This window comes from Labrus bergylta, chromosome 1 (assembly GCF_963930695.1).
Source record: "Labrus bergylta chromosome 1, fLabBer1.1, whole genome shotgun sequence".
NCBI classification, from domain to species: Eukaryota; Metazoa; Chordata; class Actinopteri; order Labriformes; family Labridae; genus Labrus; species Labrus bergylta.
This window is the reverse complement of record NC_089195.1, coordinates 30,070,652-30,097,268: the sequence shown is the minus strand read 5'-3', so window position 1 is coordinate 30,097,268 and position 26,617 is coordinate 30,070,652. Positions and strand designations below refer to the sequence as shown.

General features: G+C 41.1%; 3 protein-coding genes across 3 annotated transcripts; 2 read left to right on the top strand and 1 right to left on the bottom strand.

Moving 5' to 3' along the window:
- The first annotated feature begins 4,554 nt into the window (after positions 1-4,554).
- LOC109989978 (interleukin-8) lies at positions 4,555-5,883 on the top strand. Its single transcript, XM_020641909.3, has 4 exons — positions 4,555-4,725; positions 4,876-5,002; positions 5,140-5,226; positions 5,499-5,883. The coding sequence occupies exons 1-4, from the start codon at positions 4,674-4,676 to the stop codon at positions 5,509-5,511; spliced, it is 279 nt and encodes a 92-aa protein (XP_020497565.2). The 5' UTR covers positions 4,555-4,673; the 3' UTR covers positions 5,512-5,883.
- Positions 5,884-12,802: 6,919 nt separating this feature from the next.
- On the top strand, positions 12,803-21,810 carry fbxo10 (F-box protein 10). The gene is made up of 11 exons (XM_020641860.3): positions 12,803-13,039; positions 13,391-14,020; positions 14,651-15,469; positions 15,674-15,823; positions 16,790-16,926; positions 17,896-17,966; positions 18,137-18,289; positions 18,378-18,728; positions 18,825-19,135; positions 19,328-19,515; positions 20,691-21,810. The coding sequence occupies exons 2-11, from the start codon at positions 13,436-13,438 to the stop codon at positions 20,869-20,871; spliced, it is 2,946 nt and encodes a 981-aa protein (XP_020497516.2). The 5' UTR covers positions 12,803-13,039; positions 13,391-13,435; the 3' UTR covers positions 20,872-21,810.
- polr1e (RNA polymerase I subunit E) lies at positions 21,806-26,615 on the bottom strand. Its single transcript, XM_020641862.3, has 12 exons — positions 25,420-26,615; positions 24,998-25,101; positions 24,818-24,894; positions 24,637-24,722; positions 24,380-24,435; positions 24,133-24,277; positions 23,311-23,415; positions 23,077-23,173; positions 22,850-22,980; positions 22,531-22,612; positions 22,129-22,260; positions 21,806-22,037 (listed from the first exon to the last, which is right to left on the bottom strand). Exons 1-12 carry the CDS (start codon positions 25,493-25,495, stop codon positions 21,884-21,886), a joined length of 1,245 nt encoding a protein of 414 aa, XP_020497518.1. The 5' UTR covers positions 25,496-26,615; the 3' UTR covers positions 21,806-21,883.
- Positions 26,616-26,617: the final 2 nt, after the last annotated feature.

Genomic DNA, 26,617 nt, shown 5'->3' with positions numbered 1-26,617 from the left:
AATATGAATATACTGGACAGAATAGACTGAACATACATCCTGCAGCAGTTTCATTACGGACACAGATCGAACCAGTTGCGAGCGTACTGCCTAAAGGTCATGTGCCGGAAGCAGGATATTAACAGACCACTTGTGCTGATTTCTTTTTCCTGAATATTTCCTGCTGCTTTCTCCCATCAGCAGCTCATCCTAACCTCACACAGGACATTTACTAAGGGGGGCGGGCAGGAAAACATTCTGGGTATGATCGCAATAATGATTGAATTTGGCTGTTTGTGTTCACACATGCAGTTTAGAGCCCGACCGATAACATGGGTATCAGAATCAAAAATCTGTTATCAGTCTGACCCTAATGCAGCTCACCCCAAACATTTGAGGACATTTTCAGGAGTTTTTTTTTGCTGCGAGTGGGAAAGCCCCATGCCTGAAGTTTTCTAGACATTTTCAGGAGTGCATATGTGAAAACAGAGAAAAGTGTTCAGAATGTTTGCATTGGCATTTCTGCATATGTATCCCAAAGACAAATTATGAACACATTCCTCCAACCTTTTATTGGGCAGATTTACTTTCCAAGACACAAATTGGAGAACAAGCTTCATGGTAACAAAGAGGAAGTATAATGAACTCTAGTTTGACAGGATAGTAAAGAGATTTGGATATTACAGAACTTCCCTTTCTTGACCTCAGCTGAAAGTTTTATCATTGCAGCATAGAAAACCGCTGAATTTAGGAAAATGTTCAAGCTCAAATAAACTCAAGTTGCCCTGCATCAGGATAAGGTTTCTTGTTTATAGGGGACAGAATGGTATGATAACATCTTTGAGGGATTTCGGTAAAAAAAAAAAAAAAAAAGAGCAGAAGTCTGCGGGTGGGTCAGTTTACAACTTTGGTGTCGACAGTAATAACTCAAATGGAAATTCATATTTCAGATATTATAGCCTCTCGACTTTGTTGATTCTCTAACTTTTAATTTTTCACTGGCTCACATTTCCACCTCTGTTTCTTCTTGCGGTCATGCTCCATTCAAGATAAATTGCTTTATTTTCCTGAGAAGGGTTTCAAGCTCAAATGTCTCCAGTGGCCCCCATTTGTTTTTGGGATGTGTTCTCAATTGTCCATGACAAACCAGCTGGGCAGACACTTGAAATGTTGAGGGGATAGATTGGAGATTGGACTGAAACTCCACATTCAAAACTCAGCCTTGTGTTGGTTTGTGGCAAACTATCTTTGAAGCTTGTATCAGGAGATTTTAACTGTTTTAAAATAAAATAAAAAGTCTAATACTCGGATTTAGACCTTTACCTGAACAGCAAAAGCAAATGAGACCATCAGCAACAAGACTAAACATTTCTTCATAGTTCTTTATAATGCCTGAAACTTCTTCTGCTGCATGGTAAGGTTTCAGATGAAGTAATAAAGAGCAACTTGAAGAAACGGAATTAGTTTTATAAATTCCACAGAGAGCTTGTTGATGAGTGAAACATTTGACTGTCTAAAGAAAGCCAGAGGAATGTCAGCACATACAGGGCAGAAGCAGCAAAGAGATCAGATGTACTGTTTTGTGCCAAACTCCACACACCAAAAGTTCATCACAGGGGCTCTAATGCAAAGTTTCATGTTTAAAAACTGTAATCTTTCAAAAGTAAAAAAGGGATACATTTACCAGTTTCAGTGGCCCAACTCGTGCTTTAAGTGCATTCAGTGGTTTTAGGGACAAGTGCAGAAAACTAGCACCTGACTTTGAGACTGTTGCACTAAAAGAAATGTCACTTGAATTATTTTTTTGACATACTTTTGTGCCAATTTAAAGTAGGGCAAAATTGTCGTTCTTGAAAGGACTGTATAGTTCACATTTAGTTATATTTATTTTGGCCTTTTTCACCTTTATTGGAAAGAACAGCAGAAGAGAGACAGGAAACGATGGGAGGAAAGAGTTGGGGAGGACACGCAGCAAAGGGCCGAGGTCAGATTCAAACCCACGGCCGCTGCAAACAAGGTCTACAGCCTCCAAACATAGGGCGCACAACGTCCTTAGGCTGTTGAAGTCTTCTTTTTTTTTTTTTTCTCCAAGTGTTGTGCCACATATTTCCTACTTTAGCTTTTGCAAAGCCTTGCATAGTGCATAACTGATATAAGGACATTACTGTTATCTTGATTGACTCATGTAATGTTTACAATAACTGCTGTATCATTATCAGAGTGTGGTTTAAAAGCTAAAATGTGATGGCTGCACACTGAAACCAAATACACAAAAGAAAACAGCTGTGAAGACATTGTAAACAGCAGCTGGGAAAATCTGGAATGAATCATGAACCGGTCATATCCAAGTCTTTTTTTCTTTCCCATTTAGCGGCAGCCGGAAAGGTGTGCTGGAGCAGCACTGTTAGAAGAAAACATGCTCTATTGTAATGACTAACAATAAGTTTCAGCTGGATTATAGTTTGACTGTTGTTGGTATTAAACATGAGGAAGTGAGAGTCAGAGACAGCCAGTCACTCTGGATTACAAGAAATGTCACGGGCTTTTTTGGATTGACAAACAGCTTGGAGAGGGGATTGAAGAGTCACAGCTATAAGCCCCTCATGTACAAAAAAAAAACTCTGAGTTGGGGTTACGTATGTGACGGTGGGTGTTCCTGCAGGGGCTTTACATTCCACATTTGTGTAACTGGAACAGCACTCACTGCTCTGACGTTGAGCATCATGTCAGAACAAGATCACCATGTTGTCATTCTTTTCACCTAACATGAATTTTACACATTATGGGCCTTCAGTAAATGCCAGGCTTTAAATCTTCTTTTTTGCATGTTCAGATGCACATACTCAGAACATACTTTCATTGGAACTTGTGCTTGTTGAAAGTACTATACCCCTAATTTACATTACATTACATTTCCAGCATTTAATTATGAACCACCCAGACCGCTCAGGTCGTCCGGGACAGGTCTGCTCTCTGTCCCCAGAGTCAGAACCAAACACAGAGAAGCAGTGTTCAGCTTCTATGCTCCTCATATCTGTAACAAACTCCCAGAAAACTGCAGGTCAGCTGAAACTCTCAGCTCTTGTAAATCGAGGTTGAAGACTCACCAGTTTACAGTTTTCATTTGTTATTTTAATTTTATCTTTTCAATTATTTAAATTAGGGGCTGCATGGTGGTGCAGTGGTTAGCGCTGTTGCCACACAGCGAGGAGGTTCCTGGTTGAAAGCCCTCTCAAACAGGGCCTCTCTGTACAGAGTTTACATGTTCTCCCCCGTGCATGTGTGGGTTCTCTCAGGGTACTCCGCCTATCTCCCACAGTCCAAAGACATGCTCGCTAGGTTAATTGTTGACTCTAAATTGTCCATAGGTGTGAATGCAAGTGTGGCCGGTTGTCTGTCACACTCCAGGGAGTAACCACGCCCCTCACCCAACGACATCTGGGATTGGCTCCAGCCCCCCCCCGTGACCCCAAACAGGAAAAAGTGTTTGCTAATGTTTATTGTTTCCCTCTGTCATGATGCGTTTGATGTCTTGTGTGAAGCACTTTGAATTGCCTAGCCCTGCATGTTTGTATTGTCACTATGATTATTTGCACTCCACTGACTTGTTTGAGGGAGAACAGAGGCTACATGTCTTGATGATGTTGCAAGGTTTTTAAGGGTTTGTTGGAAATAAAGACGGCTGAATTTCAGAATGCTGAAATAAAACAAATAAGAGACGGATCAGATTACTACTCTGTTGGCCAACTAGTCATATTTATCTTCCAGGCATCTGAACACTAACTCACCAACAATGCAACATTGTAGGGGCAATTTTCATGGGGAAACTAGCTATTGCATGAGATACAAATCTGCTTATAGATTTGACAACTTCAACTTCAGTATGGCTTTCCCAAGGAGCATTTTTTTGGGTACTTGCAGATTCGTCCCTTTATTAGGGAGTCTCCCCTCCCTCGGTACTCACAAAATGAAGAGCCCTAGAATCCTTTCTTATTAACTGCAAGAACTCCTCCCATTTTAGCATGAAGAAATTAGGAATTTCATGTTTAATTTGATTTGCCTCGTCTGGTTTCACTTATTATTATTATTATTATTATTATTATTAGTTTAATATTATACTATTATATTAGTCGTAATATTATTGTCTGTTTTGGTTTGTTTTTTTGTAGTGGTTGATTTTGGTCCTTTGGTGTCATTGTACATGTCTTCTAAATGTTATACTGTTTGAAATTTTCAATAAAATTGTTATTGAAAAGAAAATAGAAGACTCTGCTCAGTCTTTGGAACTCAACCAGTTCTTTGGCACAGAAATCAACAATTCTAGCAGGGACCACATTCAACATGATATGTCATGCTTGATTGCTTTGCAAATCACAGAAAATCAAATGTGAAAATGATGCAACAGGAAGAAAAAAACCTCTTGCCACTGTAACTGATTCCCATGAATCCAGACAGCCTCAGTTAAGTGGGGAATAATGGAGCTGTTTTGATTTCAGTCCAGAAACCCAGACTCCACCTCTTCTCGTAACAAATGGAATAATAAAAACACTCATGCTTAAAAAGGGGTTTGTGAGGCAGACCTGCATCACAGTTTAGAGCTGCAGGGAGAAGAGTTGAGCTGGATATCTGCAGTTTGCTGAACGACACTCCTCCTAAGAATTTCATTGTTTCTCTGATAAAGCCTCAGAGTAGATATGTCTGTCATCAGTATTGTTGCCCTCCTCGTTTTCCTGGCTGTCCCTCAAGGTGAGTTTTTGTGCAAATCTTTATTTTTTCACACTTGCTATGCCTTGCAATACTTGCAATGCATGTTTGTGATATGCATTTAGCATGAGCTGTATGCTTCACCTTGTTTCTGATCCATTGACGGCCTTCTCTAACCTCTCACAACCTCAGCAATCAGCATCGGTGAACTGATCCCACGATGTCAGTGCATCATCAACGAGAAGAGGCCCATTGGACGGCATGTAGGACAGGTGCAGGTGATCCAGCCCAACTCCCACTGCCCAAACATGGAGATCATGTAAGCCCTTGGACAAAAGACATATATAGTTTCTCTGCTAATTGGACACAAAGGCCTGAAAATGTGTTTTAGTTGATCACCAGACCTTGCACAACACTGCTGTATATGAACTCTTGTGCCTTCCTTTGATTCTTCAGTGCCACCTTAAAAACGGATGGGAAAATGATTTGTCTGGACCCTAACGTTCCCTGGGTTAAAAGAACTCTTCAGAGTCAACGGGCGCAGTAAGTGTATCCTCACTATATTTCAATGATTGTCATTAAAGGAAGAGAAAGCACACTTTATTGTTATATAACAGTTGAAGTAAAAGTGATTCAGGAGATGAACAATAAAAGATAAGAATGTTTTTGCGAGCAGGAAGCTGGATGACTGTTTGTAAGTCACTGGCTATATGAGCCGGGGGAGGGGGGGGGGGCTATGATTTCCATATTTAGGCTGTGTTTAACTAAAGGGAGATCAGCTACCTTAAAACATGTAATTTTTTTGTTTTCTGTAGGCAGACTCTTTGAAATGCAAACCACTGCTTTGACTGACAGAATGAGAAAAAGCTTTCGAGACCCCATTTCATCCCCACTGAGGTTCAAACTGGAACTGCACTTACGGAGCACAAAGAGCTCCTTTTCGCTCAATGAGGATCGTTTGGCAGCTGGTGTGAGAGTCAAGAGGTTGTGCACAAATTATCTACACAAACTTTCCAATGACCTGAGAGGCTGCTAGAATGGATGGCAGGTTAATACAAACCTATAGTCTGAACAATATGTTACATATAACATGTTACTGTCAACGTTATTTTCTGTAAGCATTTACCGTGCATGTAGCAAAATGAATGTTTGAAGATTTGTTACAAAAAGTGTATTAAATGTCCCAAAAAAATACTCTAATCCATGTGTCTGACTACAGGTTATTGATACTAACAGCATCTGTTTGAGTCCTTGTCTTAAGAGATGTTCATAAAACAACTTGAATCTCTCCATGAAGACTACTCTGTTCCTGATGTCCTCTTCTCTATCCTCTGTGAAGTTTGTCGATGGCTCTTTCTGTGGTTTGTCTGAAGAGAAACTCTCCAAACTGATTTTCTTGGGTTGTTTCATGAAGAAGGACATACCAGCAGCGTCACACTGAGTTTTCAGTGGAATAACATCGCCACCTCTTGGACAAATGTGCACAATGTCAGGACTAAGAACAGCCCCTCCTGGCAGTACTCACTGCGTCTAGTTTTAGTCCATTATTATCCCAAAGTTAAATGCACTTTTATTGTGTCATTTCTAAAAAGACACCATCTGATCAATTACTTAAGTGCTCAGAACAACTGTACAGTCAGTCTGGTTATGTTTTGTGTTGTTTATCCTGAAGAAACTCAAATAAATAAATGTAACCATTGCTATTCAAGCCATACTACTGAAACTAGGCTCTAAGCTAGATTTGAATCTCACGCTTACTCTTAGCAGGTTCATCTAACTAGGTGCATAAATATGGAAAGACAAAGAAAAGGGAACTCCTCAAGAATCAGGATTCAAACATTTTTTTTTTTTTTTTTTTTTCAGTTCATGTTTCAGTTTATTTAGCATATGTAAGTCGTAGTTTGTAAACCGCATGTGCATGACTTTCCTGAGCAGTAAACACAGTCTCTGTAAAGAACAGATATACAAAGAGAATGTTACTAAGAGTATGTCTAATAATCTATTTGGAGTTGGATAAATGAGGGATGAGGTGTACTTTTAGAAATAACTCTGTGTTGAGTAAAAAAGACGTTGGAAAGTCAGGAGTCAAAGCACCTGGGGAAGAACAGTATGTCTCAACATTCCCCATTTCTTTATATGGTCTTTCTTGCCTGCATGGCATTAATGCTGTAGCCACTCCCACCTGTCCTCCAGTCACCCCCGTTTTCCCACCATTTACCCGATACTCGCAGCCACCAGCACACCTCAACCCCCTTAATCATCTAAGCTTTATTTAATTCCGGCTCATCCATGCAATGCAATCCAGACAACACTCGATATGTTGAGTCACGACCGACTCTTGATGTTGAAGTGCTTAAAATATTAACCAATCAACATTTTAAGTACTTCAAAAGCCAGACAGAAGAAAACGTCAAAAACAAACCAGACATCTGGGGCAAAATGTAAAGAAAAAAAAAACGTTGTTTAAAAGTGGTGTCAGTCCTACAGTAAAACTATTATTAGAGATGCAACGATCCACTTCTTTTCAGTTCCGCTCCAATTCTGATACACATGCACTGATACTGATTCCAAAATATTGTCATCATAACTAACAGTGTCATTGTTGTTGTTGGTGTTATGTGTAAGGCTTCACAAAGCCGTGGTTAAACCTGGCATTGCATTGTGCTGGCTTCACATACAAACAGGAAGCAGCAACAACTGTCAGGTTTTTAAATTCAATCTTTTAAGCTGAAGTGCAATAATTGAAGTTTTATAGAAGGAGCTGTTCCATCGATTCTGAACGTCGTCATGGAGACGGTTTGATGACACTTTTTACAGTCAATTCTGAATGTCTTCAAAGTGAGACTGTGTGAACTGAGAATGTTGAAAGTGCCCAACCATCTTTTCTGATCAGTGATGTGGATCGGCTGCGTCAGTCCGATATCTGATTCTTAACCTATGTCGATATCCGACCGGATACCGATATTAGATTGGATCTGTCCCATCTCTAACCATTATTATGCAAAGACCACAATAATTGTTTCCATAATAAGCAGTTTCTCATAGATGGACATTGAACAAGACGTGCATTTATTTATTTTTTAAAGAAATCATTAATTTTCTTAAGGTTAATTCCATTACAGCATGAAAAAACAGCAACATACTACGCTGCTTATACAACCCCTTTTTTGTGATCATACAGAAAATTGTTTGAATTAATTTAATCCAGTTTGGTTCCAATCGTTACCTGTGGTCATGGGTAGAGAGTACAGATGTTCATCAGGCCTCAATGTGGAGGCGAACCTCCAACACTGAAGAGGAAAAGAAGAAATGGTAAATTGACATTATCTTGTAGTCCTCTTACTACTCAAAGCACTTTTATGCCGCAGGTCACGCCAACACATTCACACACTGATGGCAGAGATTGCTATGTAAAGTGACCATCAGCGTTAACTAATTCCATTCACACACACTCATACGCCGCCAACGAAGCAGTGGGAGCAACTTGGGATTGAGAGACGACTGACTCTACCATGTGAGCCACAGCCGCCCTTGAAAACATACCATTTATCTAATTGTCAATGGTTACAGTGGAATTTAAAAACATGTTACTTTTGCACATCGACTAAGTTGAATTCCTTTTTTTCCATGCATGTGTCACCAGGGATTTCTAATGATTTATAGCATGTACACCATCCCACATCATTCATGAGAAAGACCCCATATGTGTTCTTGCTATAACATTAAAAAATTTGATTATTACTTACGAGAATAAAGTCGTAAATTTACGAAATATTAAATTATTATTTTTTTTTTAATTTATTTATTTTACGTGGCCCTAATCCTCCGTCGTACACTTGTATCGTAAAATGGGTTTTTCATAAAATACACACCTTCTCAAAGACTGAAAGTGAAAGTCTGCAGGCGTATTTCTTGTGCAGGTCCAGGAGCTGACGGAGTCGGGACACCAGGGACTTGAGATTCTCCACCTCTTTGGAATCATAATTATCTTCCTTAAAAAGAACAAAATTAAAACGTGGGTAGGGTATAGGGCTGCTCAAGTAAGTGCAGTTACATCGTTCTCCCAATGAAAGGATTTGCAACAATCACATCGCTATAGTCAGAATTTATCACAAGAAAATGTTATTTATGCATACAAGCAATGCTTTCTCACTCAGCATGTGTACATTTGACTGTGATTGGTTCAAATCAGCCTGTAGACAGTGTGGTTATATGTCAGTTACATGCAAAGGCTGCACATTTAATTGTACTATCATCCAGAGCTCTGCCGATAAATCAGCCAGCCAATCTGTGAATATTAGCATATCCAGTGATCTGCTCAGAACAGGCTGTTTCTGTGTCTGTAGCTTTAAATTTAAATGAGCTGTGTCTGACCCCACCCCTCTCTGAAAGAGGATGTGGCTCTTTTTGTGGACTTTCTCGCTCCATGCCCAATTTTTTACACCAAGCTGCAGTAACCCCTGTGGAGCAGGCAAAAGAAGAGGATTTACTTTTAACTGGGGGTTTGTAGACAGACTAAGGACACATTAGAGAAAGAAAATGGTAAAATGTATTTTGCATAATATTTGACCTTTAAGTTATAGACACAGACCCTAACCATTTTGGTGCCCTAGGCAAGACTTCAGCGGTTGGCCCTTATATTATACTGTCAAAGTCTGTCAAAAGTCCCTTATAAATCACTATAATGAGTCTATTTTTCTGACTTTGATGTCTTTTAAAAAAAAATCTTCCATAAGTAGACAATGATTCTGATATGGTTGGACTTAGTACTTCTTAGACTACATGCACAGGTACTATGAAGTACTTTTACTGTGTACTGTTTGAGAAATCCACTGTCTTTATAAATCACTATAATGAGTCTTTTTTTCTGACTTTGATGTTGAGGAGCTGTGCAGTGGTGCAGATATGTGCATGATTTGCAGTCTAAAACAGAGTGCAATGTAAACTAGTCTAGAAAATAGTCCAGTGAGCGTTAATGTATCGCATCAAATCAGTTTCAGCCTTATTCACATTACTGTCATGTATTGAGCTGAACTGTACTTTTGGCAGAAACCGGCAGCACTTCTATACAGAGGTGTTCCTAAATAAAAAAAATTGGTCTCAAAGGCTCAATGTGGGACATCTTACACACACTGTAAATATAGCAGAAATCCAGTATATCCTCTGTAAATATCTCTGTGAGTCATGACTGTCTACAATGAGTGTGACACCCGAGTCCCACTGTCTGTGATGTCGTCTGAGCCGTATCTACAGCGTGTTTACATGGACGGGACGGGACGGGACGGCCGGCTCATCCCCTTGCTTATAAAAGTTGTTTGTAAGTGAGGGACTATAGAAAAGAAGAATAACATACTATACTCACTGCTTATTTGAATGTCACATAAGCGTTTTTAGATCATCAAACACAACAACGCAGCTCGAGTTGTTTTGGTTTCATGCTGGTGCTCAAGGGCGACACATCTACTGGATCAAAAAGTCGCATATTCTTCCTTTAATGTATCATAAACATAAGCAATGTCATAAAACAAATCCTACCTTTTAGAATACACATGCTCAAAAGAGTCAAACACATTAAATTCTGCTATTCTAAAATAATTTATTTTCGAATAGTTAAGGACGAGACCTCTCGTTCAGTATTCATGAAGGATTTGGAGGGCCAAGGTCTTTGTTAGTTATAGATGGATGGATCCTTTATTGTCATTGCAGATCACAACACAATGAAATTCAGTCCAGCCTCAACCCCTTGATACTTTAACAAAATGTTTTTAAATAATTCAAAGATATAGAAAGTAAGCAAGTTTGTGGCACATATGGAAAAAAAGAATGCTTGAAATTACAAGGATTTTTACAAAATCAAGAAAAAGAAGCTGTCATGTGTTACCAGAGATTGTACTCTTTTAAAAAAACAACCTCTTCTTCATCATTCCCCCTACAAATTAAAAAATAAATGCATATGCTCAATAATGATATTAAGTCTTCTCATGGGAGATAGGAGCTCAGTTGTTGAGTAGATGATAATACATTATAAGGAGATGGATTTTATTGCAAACTTTTGCAAAGAGTAATGTAGTGGACACAAATTCCCACATACAAACCTCAATAGAAGATGATTGTGTGTATAGATTGCCCTGCCTATAGAAATGCTTCTCTATTCCACAAGATTCTCTATTCCTGACAAGTTCATAAAGGTTTGCACATTTTATTTTACAGAAACAGTGTGACACATGCCAAAGATGGTACCATGAGCAGTGCCTAGCCATGGATGAACAACAACTCCAACATGCAAGGGTGAACAATTGGGATTGTGCTTGTGAAAAGGTTCTCCCATACCTTTCACCTGCCCCCACCTTCCCTACACTGGCCTGCAGAGTGATTAGGCTGAGGGAAATCACCTGAACTTAATCAGACAGAGTGAGGCCAGTTGGGTTTTTTCTTGTATAAAGCCAGACTCAGCCAGAGTCTGGGGGAAAAATGTTTGTTAGTGGCAGCTTTCTGTGAGGCTGTGGTTTCTTTCAGTTTATGTAATCTAGTTGTTTTATTAGATTACCCGGGACTTTAGTTTTGTTGTTTTGTGCTATTTTTGGTTAATAAATCAACCACCTTATTTTGCATTGATTTCTGCCTCCTGACATCTTTTTTGCTCGCCACCAGTGCCAAACAGCCACACTTAAATCCCAATTTTAATGTGGACTTACAATCAGTTATGTTACAGTGCTCTTTGCAGTTAGTGCAGAAAATAAAACACTTAAAAATGTCATGTGGTCTTACCAAATAAAGACATGTGAGCGCTTGGGACAAAACGTATCTCATATTTTTAATTTGATGGCTGAATTTTTTGTTTGTTTAAATCTTTGTTAATATTTGTATTGGTTAAAATTTGAAGAAAAAAGATAGATGTACATAGTTGTTGGTGTTCACCGTCTTTGTAATTTCATATGTATGTTCTAAGAAAATGTTCATGTTTATAATAAATGTAAAAAAAAATCAATAGTAATTTTTTATTCGTGAAAGATTATTAATATTTGAAAAATGCTTGTATGTGTGTTTATTGCAAAATATTAAAAGTGCAACATGTCTCTGTGAAAGAGTGAATCAAATTGGTACTGTCGCATTCAAAACACTGCAGAGAGCTGTGCTGTGTAAGGGAGCTTGACAGTGGATTTCTCAGAAAGCACACAGTAAAAGTACTTCATAGTACCTGTGCATGTAGTCTAAGAAGTATTTGGTCCAATCAGAATCATTGTCTACTTATGGAAGACTTTTTTTTTTTACAAGACATCAAAGTCAGAAAAAAAGACTCATTATAGTGATTCCAGAAACTAAATAAAAATGACTGAACTAAATCAAGACCGTGTGTTTGCTTTAAGTTAATTCATACTCTGATGTGAACTGTTACTTAATGCTGACACAAACAAACCCGGGATAGTAAGAGCTGCAAGCTGTTACGCAAGCCAAAATAAATTAAATGCAGAAAAAGAAAGACAACTGTTTAGTTTTTTTTGCACATTCTTGGGTGGAAATGTTTTTACCAACAAGCCAGCACAGTATTTTATGTAAAATATTAAGATGTGCTATTTAATCTGTTCTGCCAAAGGTTGAAGAACTTAAGTTGGTTTCTATGATAAAAACTGATTACGTGTAGAGATGAAACCTTTTTTTAAATTGTTATTTGAAGGGAAATTGAAAGCTTCCACAAAAGCAAAGACAATCACTAAGAGAGCTGGTTTATACAGGGTCACAAACCTCCTCTGGGGCTTGATTCATGTTATATTTTGACCACAGCACAGCACAGATGTTTCATTTAATACCACAGGGGGCTGTTTTAATAGGTGGAAAATGTGTACAATATGTCCTCTTTAAGATGTAAAGAGGATGGAGATGAGATGGAGGAAACTTGGACCAAAATGAAAGTGTATAGTGAAAGACTGAATCAGAGCTGGATGCACAGATGTGAGAATTAAGATGTGGATGCTTTCTCCAGCATCACATTTAAACACACTCATATAGCATCTTTATTTAAGCAGTTAAAAAAACACCAGCTCGGCAGTCCATAGGTTAATACCCACTTTTTTGGAGGCGGAAGACAGACCAGCTCTCTCTCTCTCTCTGTCTCTCTCTCTCTCTCTCTCTGGTTGTGTTTCGTGGTGCATGTAAAGCTGCAAACTGGAAGCAAGCAGCTGAACTCCATTTCGATGGCACATCAGCACTCACCAGGCGATGTTATGAACTCTGCAAGCAGCGAGTCTGCACAAGTCGCTATCGCAGACATGTAAAGATAGAAAGACAGACACGATGCCTATCTGAAGCTGGAGCAGACATGTGTTGATGTATCCAACTATGGCGAGCTTTTAACGAGGTAAGGCTTCCTCTTTTTTTTAATTACGTTTACGATGCTGTTTACAGTGCGTTGTGATGTGGTATGTTGTTACGTGACGTCGTTAAAACGCTCACCACAATTGTACAGTCAGTATACGTAAGATAACGACCTAAACTGGAGGAAATTGCAACAATGTATTTTTCGCTAAGTGCTGTTTTCCTGCTGAAACGACAAAAGCTTGCAAGTGGTAGCAACAGCTAACTACTGTAGCATACTTAAAACGTGTGCTTTATCATTCAAAGCCCATGTTGTGTGCATGTTTATCTGTATTGTTGTTGTATAATTGTTGGCGCGAGGGGTTTCCTGTTATGTGTGTTCGACTGTTTCCAGGTGCCCCTCCCGTCACGGTGCTCCCCAGCCGGTGTCTGCGCTGCCATGGAGGTGGGCAGCCTCCCCGTAGAGCTCTGGAGGGTTATCTTAGCCTACCTTCCTCTCCCTGACCTGGGCCGCTGCTGCCAGGTGTGCCGTACCTGGCGGGAGCTCGTCATCTCTCTCGATAACACCCGCTGGAGGCAACTGTGCCTCCGCTGCCCCGAGTGCCGACACCCCAACTGGCCCAGTCAGCCACACCTGGAGCCCCCGTCCTGGAGAGAGGCCCTGAAGCAGCACGCCATGGCCACCAGGACCTGGACTCAAAACGGACCAGAGCTCCAGTCCTCTGCCTGTCTGCTCTTCTTCCGTCGTCGCAAAGACCGCAGGGTTTGGCACGTGGGACCCGGGTTGGAGTTTGAGACGCTGCGCGGGGCCCTCGGAGCGGTGGGGCCGTATGACCGTGTGGTTCTCCATCCGGGAGTGTACGAGGAGCAGGCTGAGGTGGTGCTGAAGATGCCTGTGGAGCTGGTCGGGCTGGGACGACTGGGAGAGGTGGCTCTTCTGGTGTGCATGGAGCAGCAGTGCCCCACCGCCAGGCTCTGCAACCTGGTGTTCATGCCACCCTGGTTCTCCACTGTGGTCTACAAGGTGAAGAAAAACTTTACTACTAGAAGCACTACTCAACAGTTAGTTCAGACTAAGGCGTGTGAATGGCCAGCAGTCATTCCATAAGGGCTACAGCACTGGGACTTTTTTTTACTGTGTGTATCACTCCTCCTCTCAATAAACTGTTCATTACCATTACAGCAAATAGTCCATTTTAATTCAGCTTTGAATCACACAGGAGCACCAAAAGCAATTGGCAATATGCTATTTCACGAGAAACTTACAGATAAAAATACATAATAGAATAAGCTAGTCTGAAGTAAGGTGTAGAAACACACTTGTGTTGCACTGATGGGCCCAAACACATTTTTAAATAAACCAAAAAAAAGGATAAATCTGTTGTTCTGTTTTACTTTTGACTACGAAATGCTGATTTTCCAGTTTTATGAATCCTATATCACTCTTGAGGTTCTGCCTTTCTGAATATCAGCACGACCGATTCTTTCAATTTGCAACAGTGCTAATGATAAGTAAAAAAGCACTCATTCTCATGTGGTGTTTTAATTAACCTGGCCATGCATGAAGTCTTATGTATACTAGAGTGAGGTCTTATTTTACTTGTTGATATCCTTGCTGAATCTACATCAATTTTCACTTCTCTATTTGCTCCAGACATCATGGGGCCACGTCCAACTTGATAACTGCAACTTCGAGGGGGCCCAGTTGCAAATCCGCGGCCCAGGAACCTGCCAGGCTCGCTTCTGCTCCTTCTCAAGAGGCAGCTCCGCCCACTTGGTGGGCGTCGTCCTCAGTTTATTTGACAGCTGCGACTTCTCGGGAAGCGACACGGCTTCAGTGACCGTTGAAGGACCTCCGGTTTCAGAAAGGAACTGGGCTTGTAAACACTTGGCGGCTCTGGCTAGGACGTTCCCATCTTGTGGCATGTCCGGGAGTTTCAATTGCCCTCCGTTTGCCGGCTCCAATGCTGGGCGCAAGCAACTTGGAGCTAATGACAAAAAGGAGCCAGTGAGCCTAGAAGACTTTCAGAGGAGGGCTGGGATAGACCCTGTGTGTCAAGGCACAGTGATTGAAGAATGCTGGAGTGATGGTGAACGCAGCGAGGGAGAGGAGGAGAATAGAGAAGGAGGAGGAAATAACGCCAAAAACTCATGTACAGTGGATTACAAACTCCAGTGTGACCACCATGGCCTTTCCCATTTGCTCAAACCTCGGCCGGAGGGCTCTCTGCCACTGGCCTCCTCCCCAGACCCCCCATCTGTGACCCCTGAACCCCTCACCCTTCAGCAGGAATTAGACAGGGACCCAGTGGCTCAGATGTTGGCAGCATCCACTCTTGGCTGCATCCTCAGACGCTGCCTCTTACGGGAAGGGAAGGGTGGTGTGCATTTGTCTAACTACGGACAAGCTCGCCTGGAAGGCAACATTCTCCGTGGGCTGAACTATGCTGTGCGCTGCATCCAGAACTCCACAGTAAATCAAATCAAATGAACCTTTTTCAGAATAATCAATGTCACTTTTAATTAATCTTAACACATTTAACTTTTAAATTTAAGGCGGGGTGCATATTTGAGTGCTGTATCAAGTGAAGAAGTAGCTCAGATCATGACTAATTAATTAGTAGTTTGCCATTCAGTGTTACCTGAGCTGCCCTTGTTTTTCGCTCACCTCCTTCAGATAGTGATGCTGAGAAACGAGGTGTGTGAGTGCCGGGCCTCGGGCGTGTTCCTTCGCCTCTCTGCTCAGGGCCTCATCGCAGAAAACAACATCCACTCCAATGGGGAGGCGGGTCTGGACATCCGAAAAGGGGCTTACCCGATCATCGTGGTAAGGCTGAGCCATCGTTTATTGAAGTGAAATGTTTAAAAAGAACGAAGCGATTTCCATGTTTGACAAAATAATGTTGAAACAAATTTTATTTGCATCTCATGGTTAGTTTCCTGAAACATGTTAAAAGTGATTTACTTACAGGCAACGCTGATTGCCTAGTGGTGAGGTTGCGCCCCATATACGGCGCAATAGTTCAGGTTCAAATCCGACCTGCGGCCCCTTTCCTGCATGTCATTCCACAGCCACTCTCTCTCCCGATGTTCTGCTCTATCCACTTTCTGACTAAATAAAGGCATTTACATTTAAAAATATGTGATGTTAAAAAGCAAACTTGTGTATTTGTAACAGTATGAACATTGCAAAATGTTACTGCTCATAGTTTGCTTCTACTAATACTTTAAATAAAATGGACAGCACAAGAGCAGGAGAGAAGTGAAGCCAAAAGATTTAGACCTTCCCATGCTTACTAGCAACAATTAAGGTCATAAACCCCGCCTCCTCCATGTTAACCGATGGGGCAGACTTTAAAATTAAAATACACATCACATACATTTTGTCTTAAATATGGTTTCTTTCTGTCATCATAGTTAGTTCTTATGATGCTGAGTCATGCCCAGCTGTTCACCTTTCTGAAAAGTTTAGTTTTATTTGTAATGTGTTGTATCATGTGTGTTATTTCCTAAAAGCCTAACCAGGGACAAGGACTGCAAATTAACCATGGCTAGACGTCCTATATACAATGAATAAAATGGATGTAAAGTTATGATTGAAGGTTCTGTTGACAAATGGAGATAGAAAATCTTGAGGGTATTTTGGCTTCAATTAAGTAAAACTCAATGAGAAGAAGACACCATGTCCATATATATATATATATATATATATATATATATATATATTTTTTTTTACAGTTTTTGTTCTTTCATACAAATGTTTTGCCCTCTTTTTCTGTCCTTCATTCCACAGTGTAATAAAATCCACAGTGGTTTGCGGTCCGGGGTTGTTGTCCTTGGCAATGGAAAAGGTTCAATTCGGAGCAACCAGATCTTCAACAACAAGGAGGCAGGCGTGTATATTCTCTTCAGTGGGAATCCTGTGGTCAGGTGGGTAAGACTCAAGAAACATCCAACCTACCCCAAAAAAAAAAAGTCAAGTACCTCCTTTTCCCACAGTAGCATTTGGATTGTAATCATTTTTGTTGGTATCCCATGTTGAGTTTTTCTTTGCCAGGATGAAAACTAGTTCATTTGAGAATGTAGCAAATAGTTTCTTAATGCATCAGATTTTAAAAAGTATTTTTTCAAAACCATCACTACAATTGGATTTTTTGACTCATAACAGAAAAGCAGATGTTTCCCTGTAAGCCATTCCACAACTGCTGTTCGCTAGAAATCCCCAAACCAGGGTCCTGCCACTGAGGCAGCTGAATGGAATGCAGCCATCCTTCATTTTACTTTTCACACCTGTGCTTTATTTACTGTAACCTGGACAAAAACCTGTGGAAAGATGTTCAATTTCTCTTGTGTGGAACTCTTCTCAACATGTAACATGCAGTAATGGAGTGTCATATGCCTTGATAATACACTCAAATAAATCACCATCCCTTTACTGCTGTAGTTCAGTTCACGTTTTGCTGCCATACATAACCCAACATGTTAAAGACTGAATGTGCAACATTTTACACATAAATGTAGCAGAACTCAAGTATATCCTCTGAAAATAAGTGTGTGAGTCATGACTGTCTACAATGGGTGTGACTCCTGAGTCCCGCTGTCTGTGATGCTGTCTGAGCCGTATCTGATCAAAATAAAGAGCGCTAGCATTAGCATGCTAACACAACAATGCAGCATGAGTTGTTTTAGTTTCATGCTGGCGCTCAAGGGGCGACATCTACTGGATCAAAAAGTCGCATATTCTTCCCTTAAAGTGAAGCAGTGATTTAAGCAGTGAAATGTATGTCATGTTGTGATTTCTCAGGGTGCTTTAGATAATATATACAAGCCAACCTAGCCAGGTGTTTCTGTCCTGTGTTTGTTCTCATCCACTCATTTTCACTTCACTTTTCTCCTCAGTGGGAATCACATCTTCCAGGGCCAAGCGGCGGGAATTGCTATCAACGAGAATGGAAGAGGAATGATAAGCGGTGCGTTTCTACAGTATCTGTACCGTCTGCTATTCAACATCAACATACTACATAATAAAATATGTTCTTTGCCCCCCCCCCCTCATTTCAAGAGCCACTAACAAAAAGTTAAAGCGCCATTTGTTGTTTGGTTATTTATTTTTTTTAACATGTAAAAAATGTAATTCCAGAAAACGTGATCAAAGAGAACCAGTGGGGAGGTGTAGACATCCGAAGAGGAGGTGACCCAATCTTGAGGAACAACTACATCTGTTACGGATACTCAGACGGCGTTGTGGTGGGAGAGAGGGGCCGTGGTCTTATAGAGGGAAACCATGTCTACTGTATGTATTTTCAGCCTGATAAGTTACAGCATCATACATTCATCTTGATTAAAAAAAAAACAACTCACCTTTTGATCTAATCCTTCAGGTAACAAAGGCTGCGGCGTGTGGGTTATGTCGTCCAGCCTCCCGCAGCTCCTGGGAAACTACGTTACCCATAACTGCATGTATGGGCTGGCCGTGTTCTGCAGGAAGGACCCAGAGAATATGGATGCCAGGGAGGGGAACTGGGCCGGGCAGGAGAGGATCGGGGGAGAGGACGGCAGCGGGGAGAGGAGGGGGGTGGAGGGAGAAGGCAGAGAAGGGCAGGAGAACTTGAATGAAGAGGGCGAACTGTTTGCATGGGAGAGTGATCTGGACAGTGAGGATGAGCGACACTCTGCGCGTCGTTCCATCAGTGTGGCCCTCGTGGAGAGCAACTGCATAAACTACAATGGAGGTAAGTCTTTGACCTGTTAAAAACAGCACAGTCTCCACACTAAGTTACTCCCCTCTTGTTGCTGATTCTCTTCGTCTTTCTTCTTCCTCCCTGCAGCGGTTGGTCTCTATGTGAAGAGCAGTGAACCCCTAAATGTTTTCGCCAACCTGGTAAACGGTAACCGCGGCACCGGCGTCGCCGTGCTGCAGAGCAGTCAGCTGACCCGGCTGGTTACAAACTGCATTCTCGAAAACGCTCGAGGCGGTGTCACTGTGGAGAAGGACTGCCGAGTGGAGCTTCGCGGTAACGGCATCTATAAAAACTGTGGCCATGGAGTCACTTTTACTGGGAACGGGCAGATTGTGGAGAATGATGTGGTCGGAAACCGTGGTTATGGGATCCAAGTCTCTGGCAGCGTCGACATTAAGGTGAGACTGACGGAGACATGAGCTTGGAGTTTGAGTTCATTATGTTTGTTGTTGGTTTTATCGCTGTATGGATGTTTTTGTAGTTTTGGTTATTTTTTGGTTTTATGCTTTGTTCTTGAGTGTGCTTTTTCTTGTTATTATTATTATGATCATATCTGTAATGGAATATTATGACATCACTTCTCATTTTAGGTGTTGCGTAACCGTGTGCAACCAGCACAGGGCTGTGGCATTGCTGTGCTGGGTCCGGTAAAAGGGGTCGTCCACGACAATCTCTTGTTCCAGGGCCACCCTGGGAACAAGAAAATGTTGCTACATATGGATCCTGGCAATGACAGCTGTGTGCTGCGCAACAACAGTGTTCTAAGGCACAATAACAGGTAACTAGGCAACCAGAGGAAAGAGCCAGAGATTCAAAGCCCAGCAGGAGCTTTATGGTCTCTGCTTTCTCTCTGCTGTCCTCACACTTAACGCACTTATCATACATACCTGCAAGCAACACATCATTGGCTTTGGAGTCCTATGCCGAGTTTCAGCAAACTTTTAGCGTTGCATTAAAAGAGGTGAACTAATGTGCATGTAATGTTTCATGGAAATGCTGAGCTTCTACCTGTAGAACATTAAGCAAAGCATGAAGCAGCCAATGTGTCGGGTATTTATCTGTCAGGCATCGTTAGAGAGCTGAAAGGAGGGTGACTGTTTGACCAGCTTTGCTAGGTGGCTAGTAACCGTACACTACATGGATAAAAATGTGAAAAAAACACCTCAGAGTTACATATTGCTCCTTTCATTACGATATCTGACATTTACTGACACCTAGTGTTTAAAATGGGTACTGCAGTCCAAATTCAAAACATTGCAGAGAGCTGTTTCCCCCCGCCCCCTCCTCTCTAGAGTCGATGCTCTCAGGTTGATGTGTTGCAGACACTGAAGCTTCAGTGTTTATCCAGCTCTGCATCAGTCTGTAAACCTTTCTGTGTTCTAACCTCTCTCCATTTTTCAAAAAGCATCTCCAATAATGATCCTAGTTTGAGCACGTTTCTGCTCGTGGAGCTTATTAGAAACATGCAGAGGCTTTGTAGGTCGGGTAGAATAAGTTCTATCTGAACCAGTTTGCTTGCCCGCTTCCATCGCTGCAACTCCTGCTGGTCTCATATTTTGTAAACCAAAAGGAAGTCCAAATTTGCTGTGTGGGGGTTGCCTTAAAGCCGCCTACCTTCTGTGGTTTAAAAAAAGACCATTCAGGACCAGAATATAATCTCAGGAGGAGGACACACTGGCTGCTGCATGTTGTCAGAGAAGCCATCACTTCAACATAGCATGTTTCCTTAATGTCTGATGATACAGGTCATATCATGATTTAATTAGGAAGATATCTTAAACATTTTTCCTTTAAGAATGTTTTGCTTGAATGTGGTATAAAATCTCACCAATTAAAAGGGGATTTGCACAACTTGTATATGCTGCCTGTAAGTGGACACACTAGTGGACAGTTGTTGAAGGTCTGACATCAGAACTTCTCATGATTTATGCTTATCTTCTTTTTTTTTTAAAGCTGTACATCTGCTCCTCCCTGGGTTTTGGAAAACCCTCCCCCTCGTCCACTGGCCAGCTCCCCGTCAGGCCTCTCCTCATCGCAATATCCCTCACGACTTGGGATTTCCATGACAACCAGGATCAGCGCCACTGTGGAAAGCGGTTGCCACAATGGCAGCATGTTCTGCTCCATTCTGTGAACGCTGGCAAGCACATAGAAACCCATTTTAAAGGACTTTTAAAAACTTTTGACTGAGTTTAAATCAAAACATTTGAAGCGCTCTGACCTTCCTCAGAGAAGATCTTCCTGAAGTGATTCCCTCCTGGTGAGGTGGAGTAACCGCTCCAAGAAGCAGGAGGTTACTCTGAGAATAACCACTAAACAGGACATCCACTTTCCAGAGTGCTGGGCTCGCACATTTTGTAAATCTAAAATCATTCTTTTGTAATTTTAATGATAAATATTCCTCTGCATTCATACAATTAAGTGAAGCTGGAGGGTGGAAAAAAAAAATCACCCTCTTACATTTCCAATCTAAAGCTTTAACTAAAATGTTCTTTTAAATGCAGATTTCATGTACAGAGCTGTTGACTTCTGTGGTGTTATTAGTTTGCTTCTGAGACTCCTTGGATAGGAAGTGCACATTTATGAATCCTAACAGGAGTTTAAGGCTTCAGAGACGACAGCTTGAACCATGTCACGGTAGCTGCCATGCTACCATCATGTTACGTAAAGCTGTGCCTTGGTTGACTTTTTTTTATAAATCAACGATTGTAGCTAGGGACGAATTGTAACAGTGTGAGGTGCTTATGCAAAAAAAAAAAAAAACTAAAATATAAAGCCAAACTTAAGCTTCTGCCTCTTGCACAGAGCGAGCTGCTGTTTCCTGCTGAGTCTGTGTTTTTGAATCCCGTCCTCCATGGGATGCACTAAAAGCTCTCTTTGACATTAGTGAGAGAGAACTTTAAACAACCGCACAGACTCACCCGGTTACGAGCGGTTCCAGGAGGCAAAATGATGTTCAGTGTGCAATATGTGCCGTCTACAAATGTGCCTACACGTTTTGACGTTTTCTGCTTCTTTTTTTATTTGTACCCTGCACAGCAAGCATTCATTAAAACAAAAGCTCACCACTTTATTTGTCTACAAAATGTTTTAATGAACAATCCTTATTTATGGCATTTTCCTCCACTCTCAGTCAGATGTTATCTTCAGCGCATTTTCTTGCGTTTGCGTCTCTCCATGAACTGATCATATTTGACCAGAGGTAGAACCAGAGAGGCGTGTCTGTGTTCGTCCTCCGCCGCCTTCCATCGGGCCGGCTTTGATAGAGTCAGGCCCATTGACTTTGCGATTTCAATCATCCTGTTTGAGCAACAACAACAAAAAAAAAAGAATCAGTCCCTGCTGCTATGTTCATCTTTGACCCCTCCCCCTTTTAGCGCTCTCCTCTTACCTCGCCTCGGTGACTCCCAGGTCCCGGTGCAGTAATGTGAGGTCGGCGGTCATGTGCCCCATATGCAGCAGCAGGGCGAGAGAAAAGGCTGCTAATTTGACCTTCATCGATGAAGACACCATGTTGTGGATCCTAAACAGGAAAGGTACAATGAAGAAAAGAAAAAGAAGTAGACTTAGAAGCCAAATAACTCCACTGTGTAAATTAAACCAGGGCAAGAACAAATGTATCTGCAAAACACTGCACCAGAAAATCACATCTGGAATGCAACATTAAAAGCAATCACCATGGATTTTATATCTAAAGTTAAAACTCTATCAACAGTATCAAAGTCCCAACATCGCCACGGTGATGAGACAAGGAAATGAACAATGAGTGGGGACATCTCCGTCACCATCATACCTGCCGTCTTTGAAACTCTCCGCTGTGAACGTTCTGAACAGTTTGCCCTGAATGACGCGAGGGCAGCCGTCCTCCTGGCCAACTGTGAAAGTAGACAGAAAACGTGAACAGCCTGTCCAGCAGAGACATTAACTAACGATCAGGGTGCCAGTGGCCTAGTGGTTGGTGCGCTCGCCCCCTGTGTAGCAAATGGGCCCAGGCTTAAATCCCTGGTTTCTGACTCTATCCACTGTCCTGTCGAAACTAAAAAGGCATAAAAAGCCCCAAAATAAACCATTTGAAAGACTAATGTACGATGGAAGCGGAGACGGTTACTCACACTTGCGCGTGATGCTTCTTTGCCGTGCCAGTTTGAGGAGCAGAGAGAGGTAGAAGGCGCAGCGGGCCGTTTTCTCTCTGGCTTCACCTGCAGCCGGCAGGTTCTCCAGGAACTTCAAAACACTTAAGCACCTAAATCAAAACGGTAGAAACCAATATAAGAACACAAGGACAAAAAAAAAAAAAGTAGCTTCAAACGTCAAAGTGTGAGTGTCTTTTTCAGCATACCCTCCTTCATCCCTCATCTTCTTCAGCTCCTCTGAGGTGAGTGCTGCCATCTTGGATCCACCCTGTTCCAAAGCTTCAAACTCTGCTGGACTCAGGACTACAGATATCGATTAAGGAAGGTGACCAGAACAAACTGCCTCAGATGAACATGTTTAACGCCGCCTATTCCATTTGCTTCAGCATCTAAAGTTCCTTTAATCTCTTATTTGGATCGCACACAAGACAAAAGGATACGATCGTCGAAGAGGTAGACGTTCTCAGCTCTGTCAGCTTCTTTAGAGCAAGGTGGGAGGTGGAGCGCGATGTCTTCCTGGGAGTCAGCCACTTCCTGTTGTAGAGCTAAGGGGAGAGAGAAGGAAAGAAATGAAAATGATGAGACAAAAAGTAACCAAGTGTTCAGGGTCAGCCTGACATCTTTTAGTTTTTCATTAAAGCTCCTGTGTCCATGTTGTCCTCCCCCTGAGGACCGTGCTACCCTTTATTCTTTGCTGATCTTGTCCTGTACATGTGATAGTAGTGTTTTTTGACCTCACTAAGTGTCTTTTTTAAAAGTCAAACACGTCACTTACTGATAATCTGTCCCGTCGAAAATGTAAACAAAGTCTGTTTTAACATGGTGCTCAACCGTCTCATCTGACAGCTACCCTACGACAGCATTCACGGGTTTTAATAATGAGCATCACCGAAATAATCAATCTGGCTGCTGGTGGTTTTGTTTAATCTTGTGGGTCGCCTGGTGCATTCATGTGGGGTGGGACACATCGGAAAAAAATGAGTTTCCGAGTCATAACACGCACATGAGCACGTGTTGAAGTCGGAACAACAACTTGGAAACTCAGAAAACACTTAGATGCCCGACTTGCCGACGGAAAAATGTGTTTTGTTAATGTTAAACTTTTTATTTATTCATGTTTGCACATCAATTTTTTGCTCAAATATAACTTGTAACAGAGATCTTATGTTGTAGCTAGCAAAAAACTCCTCACAGGTGCTCTAAGCGACCCTCAATTGACTTTACTTTGTGATCATTTCAAAGCGTCTGAGTGTGTGCCTTACCTTCCAGGCCCTTCTGATCGATCACGCTGCTGGCAGCTTTAGCCACGGCTTGATTCAGCGTGTCGCTGCCCACCTGGTTCAGCCTTCGGGAGCTCAGGGCTCGCTTCTGTTTGTTGGTGCCAAACGCCTCAATCAAAGAGTCGACCTAAGGTGAGAATGGAACATAAGATTTTAAACATTAATACTTAAGATTGTGGTTGATTGAGCCATGTGTTCTGTTATTGTGTGAAACACAGGGAAGGCCTGCCTTGTCTCTGTAGGTCTGTGTCGTATCCAGAGCAGTGGCCGTATCTGTTTCCTCTCCTGAGAAGAAAATATATTGTCATACATTTCATTCTTATGGTTTGAAAAACAAATAGCAGTTCATAAAAAGTCATTCTAAAGATTATTATGTTTTGATTGTAACAAGTAACTGTAGTTATAAAGACTCGTCATAGGCAGCTACATGAGATTTATGGTAAATTCAGCATTATAATCAAAACATGCTTGATTATTTTATTTTACCTGGTATGACAGGCTGCATGTTGAACAGCTGAGCACTGTGCACCTCCATCTGCATGGTCTGCTTGTTCAACACTCCTACATAATATCTAAAGGGAGACACCAAAAGTATACTGTATTTACTCACACTCACAGTGATGGCAACCCGTAAGCACAATATCTTGCAATATGTTAAAAAACGTACTTGCAAAGGTTGTTGCATTTCATGGACCCTACTCCAAAATTATTTCCAACATAGGAGAGTCTGTCTGATTCTGCAACCTAGGAAGAGAAATGCATACCACTGTGTCAAACCAACAAAGATAAACAGATCATCTTCAGCTAGTGGAGAGATGAAGGTAGGCATCTTTTTCTCCTTTCTCACCACTATCCGTCTGCTCTTCTTCCTGGGGTTGTTTTCATCTGCGTTTTTGTACATCGTGAAATCCAAACTGTTTGCATTGTTGACGTTTCCGTTTGAAAAGCGAACTGTGAGAATGAGAAACACAATCACAAACATGTCAGAGACACATGATGCCATAATGAGATAATTGAGACAACAATGGAAGCATCAAATACATAGAAAACATATGCTTAATGTAACTCTGAAATAGGATCTTATAGAGACATAAAGACACTTTATATCGACTTTTATTTATACACTGTTAATGCATAAATGCCCACGTGTTTAATACAAGAAAGCTGATTATAATAGAGAAGATGTACAGGACGGTACTTTAACTGGCGAGATTAACTAAACAATATTCCTCTAAATGTTTTTATAATAACAAAGTGTTGGATACTTACCAATCACAGCTTTATTGGAATCGCTCTCCTCTCCACAACACACTAACGAGCAGGAGGCAGCCATACTTGTTGTCATGAGTGTCCTTATGACGCAAGAGGTTTCACTCTATCCATTTCCGGCTTCGCCAAAACACAGCCCACTCTGAAAACACTCGCTCGAAGACATACGGATTTTTGACAAGTTATATATTTTTTTCCATTCCAATTTCCAAATCTAAGTTGGAGAATAATATCATAAAAATATATAAATTCAAACTCTGAATACAGAGAGACGCGGAATAAGTTTCGACATGTGGAAACTATTGGATTTTAGGGCATTATCTTGATATTTTGTGCTATATATTTGGTACATTGGGTTTTGTGCCAAGAAATGCATGCCAGGACAGGACAGAATATGGCAGACACAATTTCTACACTGCCAAATTTTGCATCTCCCTTTAAAATACTATGCTGCCGTATTTTGCATCCATTTAATTTACTCTGCAGACACTTCAGAGTCAAACACTGCAGGTCATATTAACGCAGGTTAACGAAAACACGCCTTTTGTTGAGTATACAGAATAATAAGTAAACTTAACTTTATTAATTATATACTTTACATACTTTGTAATCACAGATTTATTTTTATTTTTATTTATTTATTACCGACTTTATTGACACATTTAACATTTACAAAAACATGTTTATACAAACTCTTAAAGAGGATGAACATACAACAGCAAAATACACAGGAACAAGTTAATTCAAACATAAATCAAGACTAGGGGGGATTATTACATAAAAATAAATAAATAAAAATCTAACTTTTCCAAAAGAAAAACATCAGGAAAATGTAAGCAGACAACAAACTGGAGCAAGGACAAAATAAAATTCAACAAGGGCCAGAAAAGAATTTCAATAAGTCAACACTAATCTTTCTAGCAATCCTGCTAGATTTCATTTTTTTCCAGAGATAAGAAAAAAATATTTGAAATAATTTATAAACCAGTCAAAGGAGTAATCACAGATCTGCCCCCAGAAATAAGATTTTTTTTTTTTTAACACTTCCGCGAGATGCATGCATTGTTTGGCAGGGGCGCATTTCTCGTCACAACACCGGCTCAGGTGGCAGCCAGCGACATCCTGTGGTAAAAAACACATACTGCAGCCTTTTACCTAGTCCAGGTCATGAACACGTATCACAGCACAGCGCCACCCT

Coding starts and splice junctions, on each gene's coding strand:
- LOC109989978 (XM_020641909.3), top strand. CDS start 4,674: ATGTCTGTCATCAGTATTGTTGCCCTCCTCGTTTTCCTGGCTGTCCCT. Junction 4,726..4,875: donor TTTCCTGGCTGTCCCTCAAG/GTGAGTTTTTGT, acceptor TCACAACCTCAG/CAATCAGCATCGGTGAACTG. Junction 5,003..5,139: donor TGCCCAAACATGGAGATCAT/GTAAGCCCTTGG, acceptor TTGATTCTTCAG/TGCCACCTTAAAAACGGATG.
- fbxo10 (XM_020641860.3), top strand. CDS start 13,436: ATGGAGGTGGGCAGCCTCCCCGTAGAGCTCTGGAGGGTTATCTTAGCC. Junction 16,927..17,895: donor AGTGGGAATCCTGTGGTCAG/GTGGGTAAGACT, acceptor TTTTCTCCTCAG/TGGGAATCACATCTTCCAGG. Junction 18,290..18,377: donor AGAGGGAAACCATGTCTACT/GTATGTATTTTC, acceptor CTAATCCTTCAG/GTAACAAAGGCTGCGGCGTG.
- polr1e (XM_020641862.3), bottom strand. CDS start 25,495: ATGACAACAAGTATGGCTGCCTCCTGCTCGTTAGTGTGTTGTGGAGAG. Junction 25,102..25,419: donor TTCCAATAAAGCTGTGATTG/GTAAGTATCCAA, acceptor TCATTCTCACAG/TTCGCTTTTCAAACGGAAAC. Junction 22,981..23,076: donor AAGATGAGGGATGAAGGAGG/GTATGCTGAAAA, acceptor GTTTTGATTTAG/GTGCTTAAGTGTTTTGAAGT.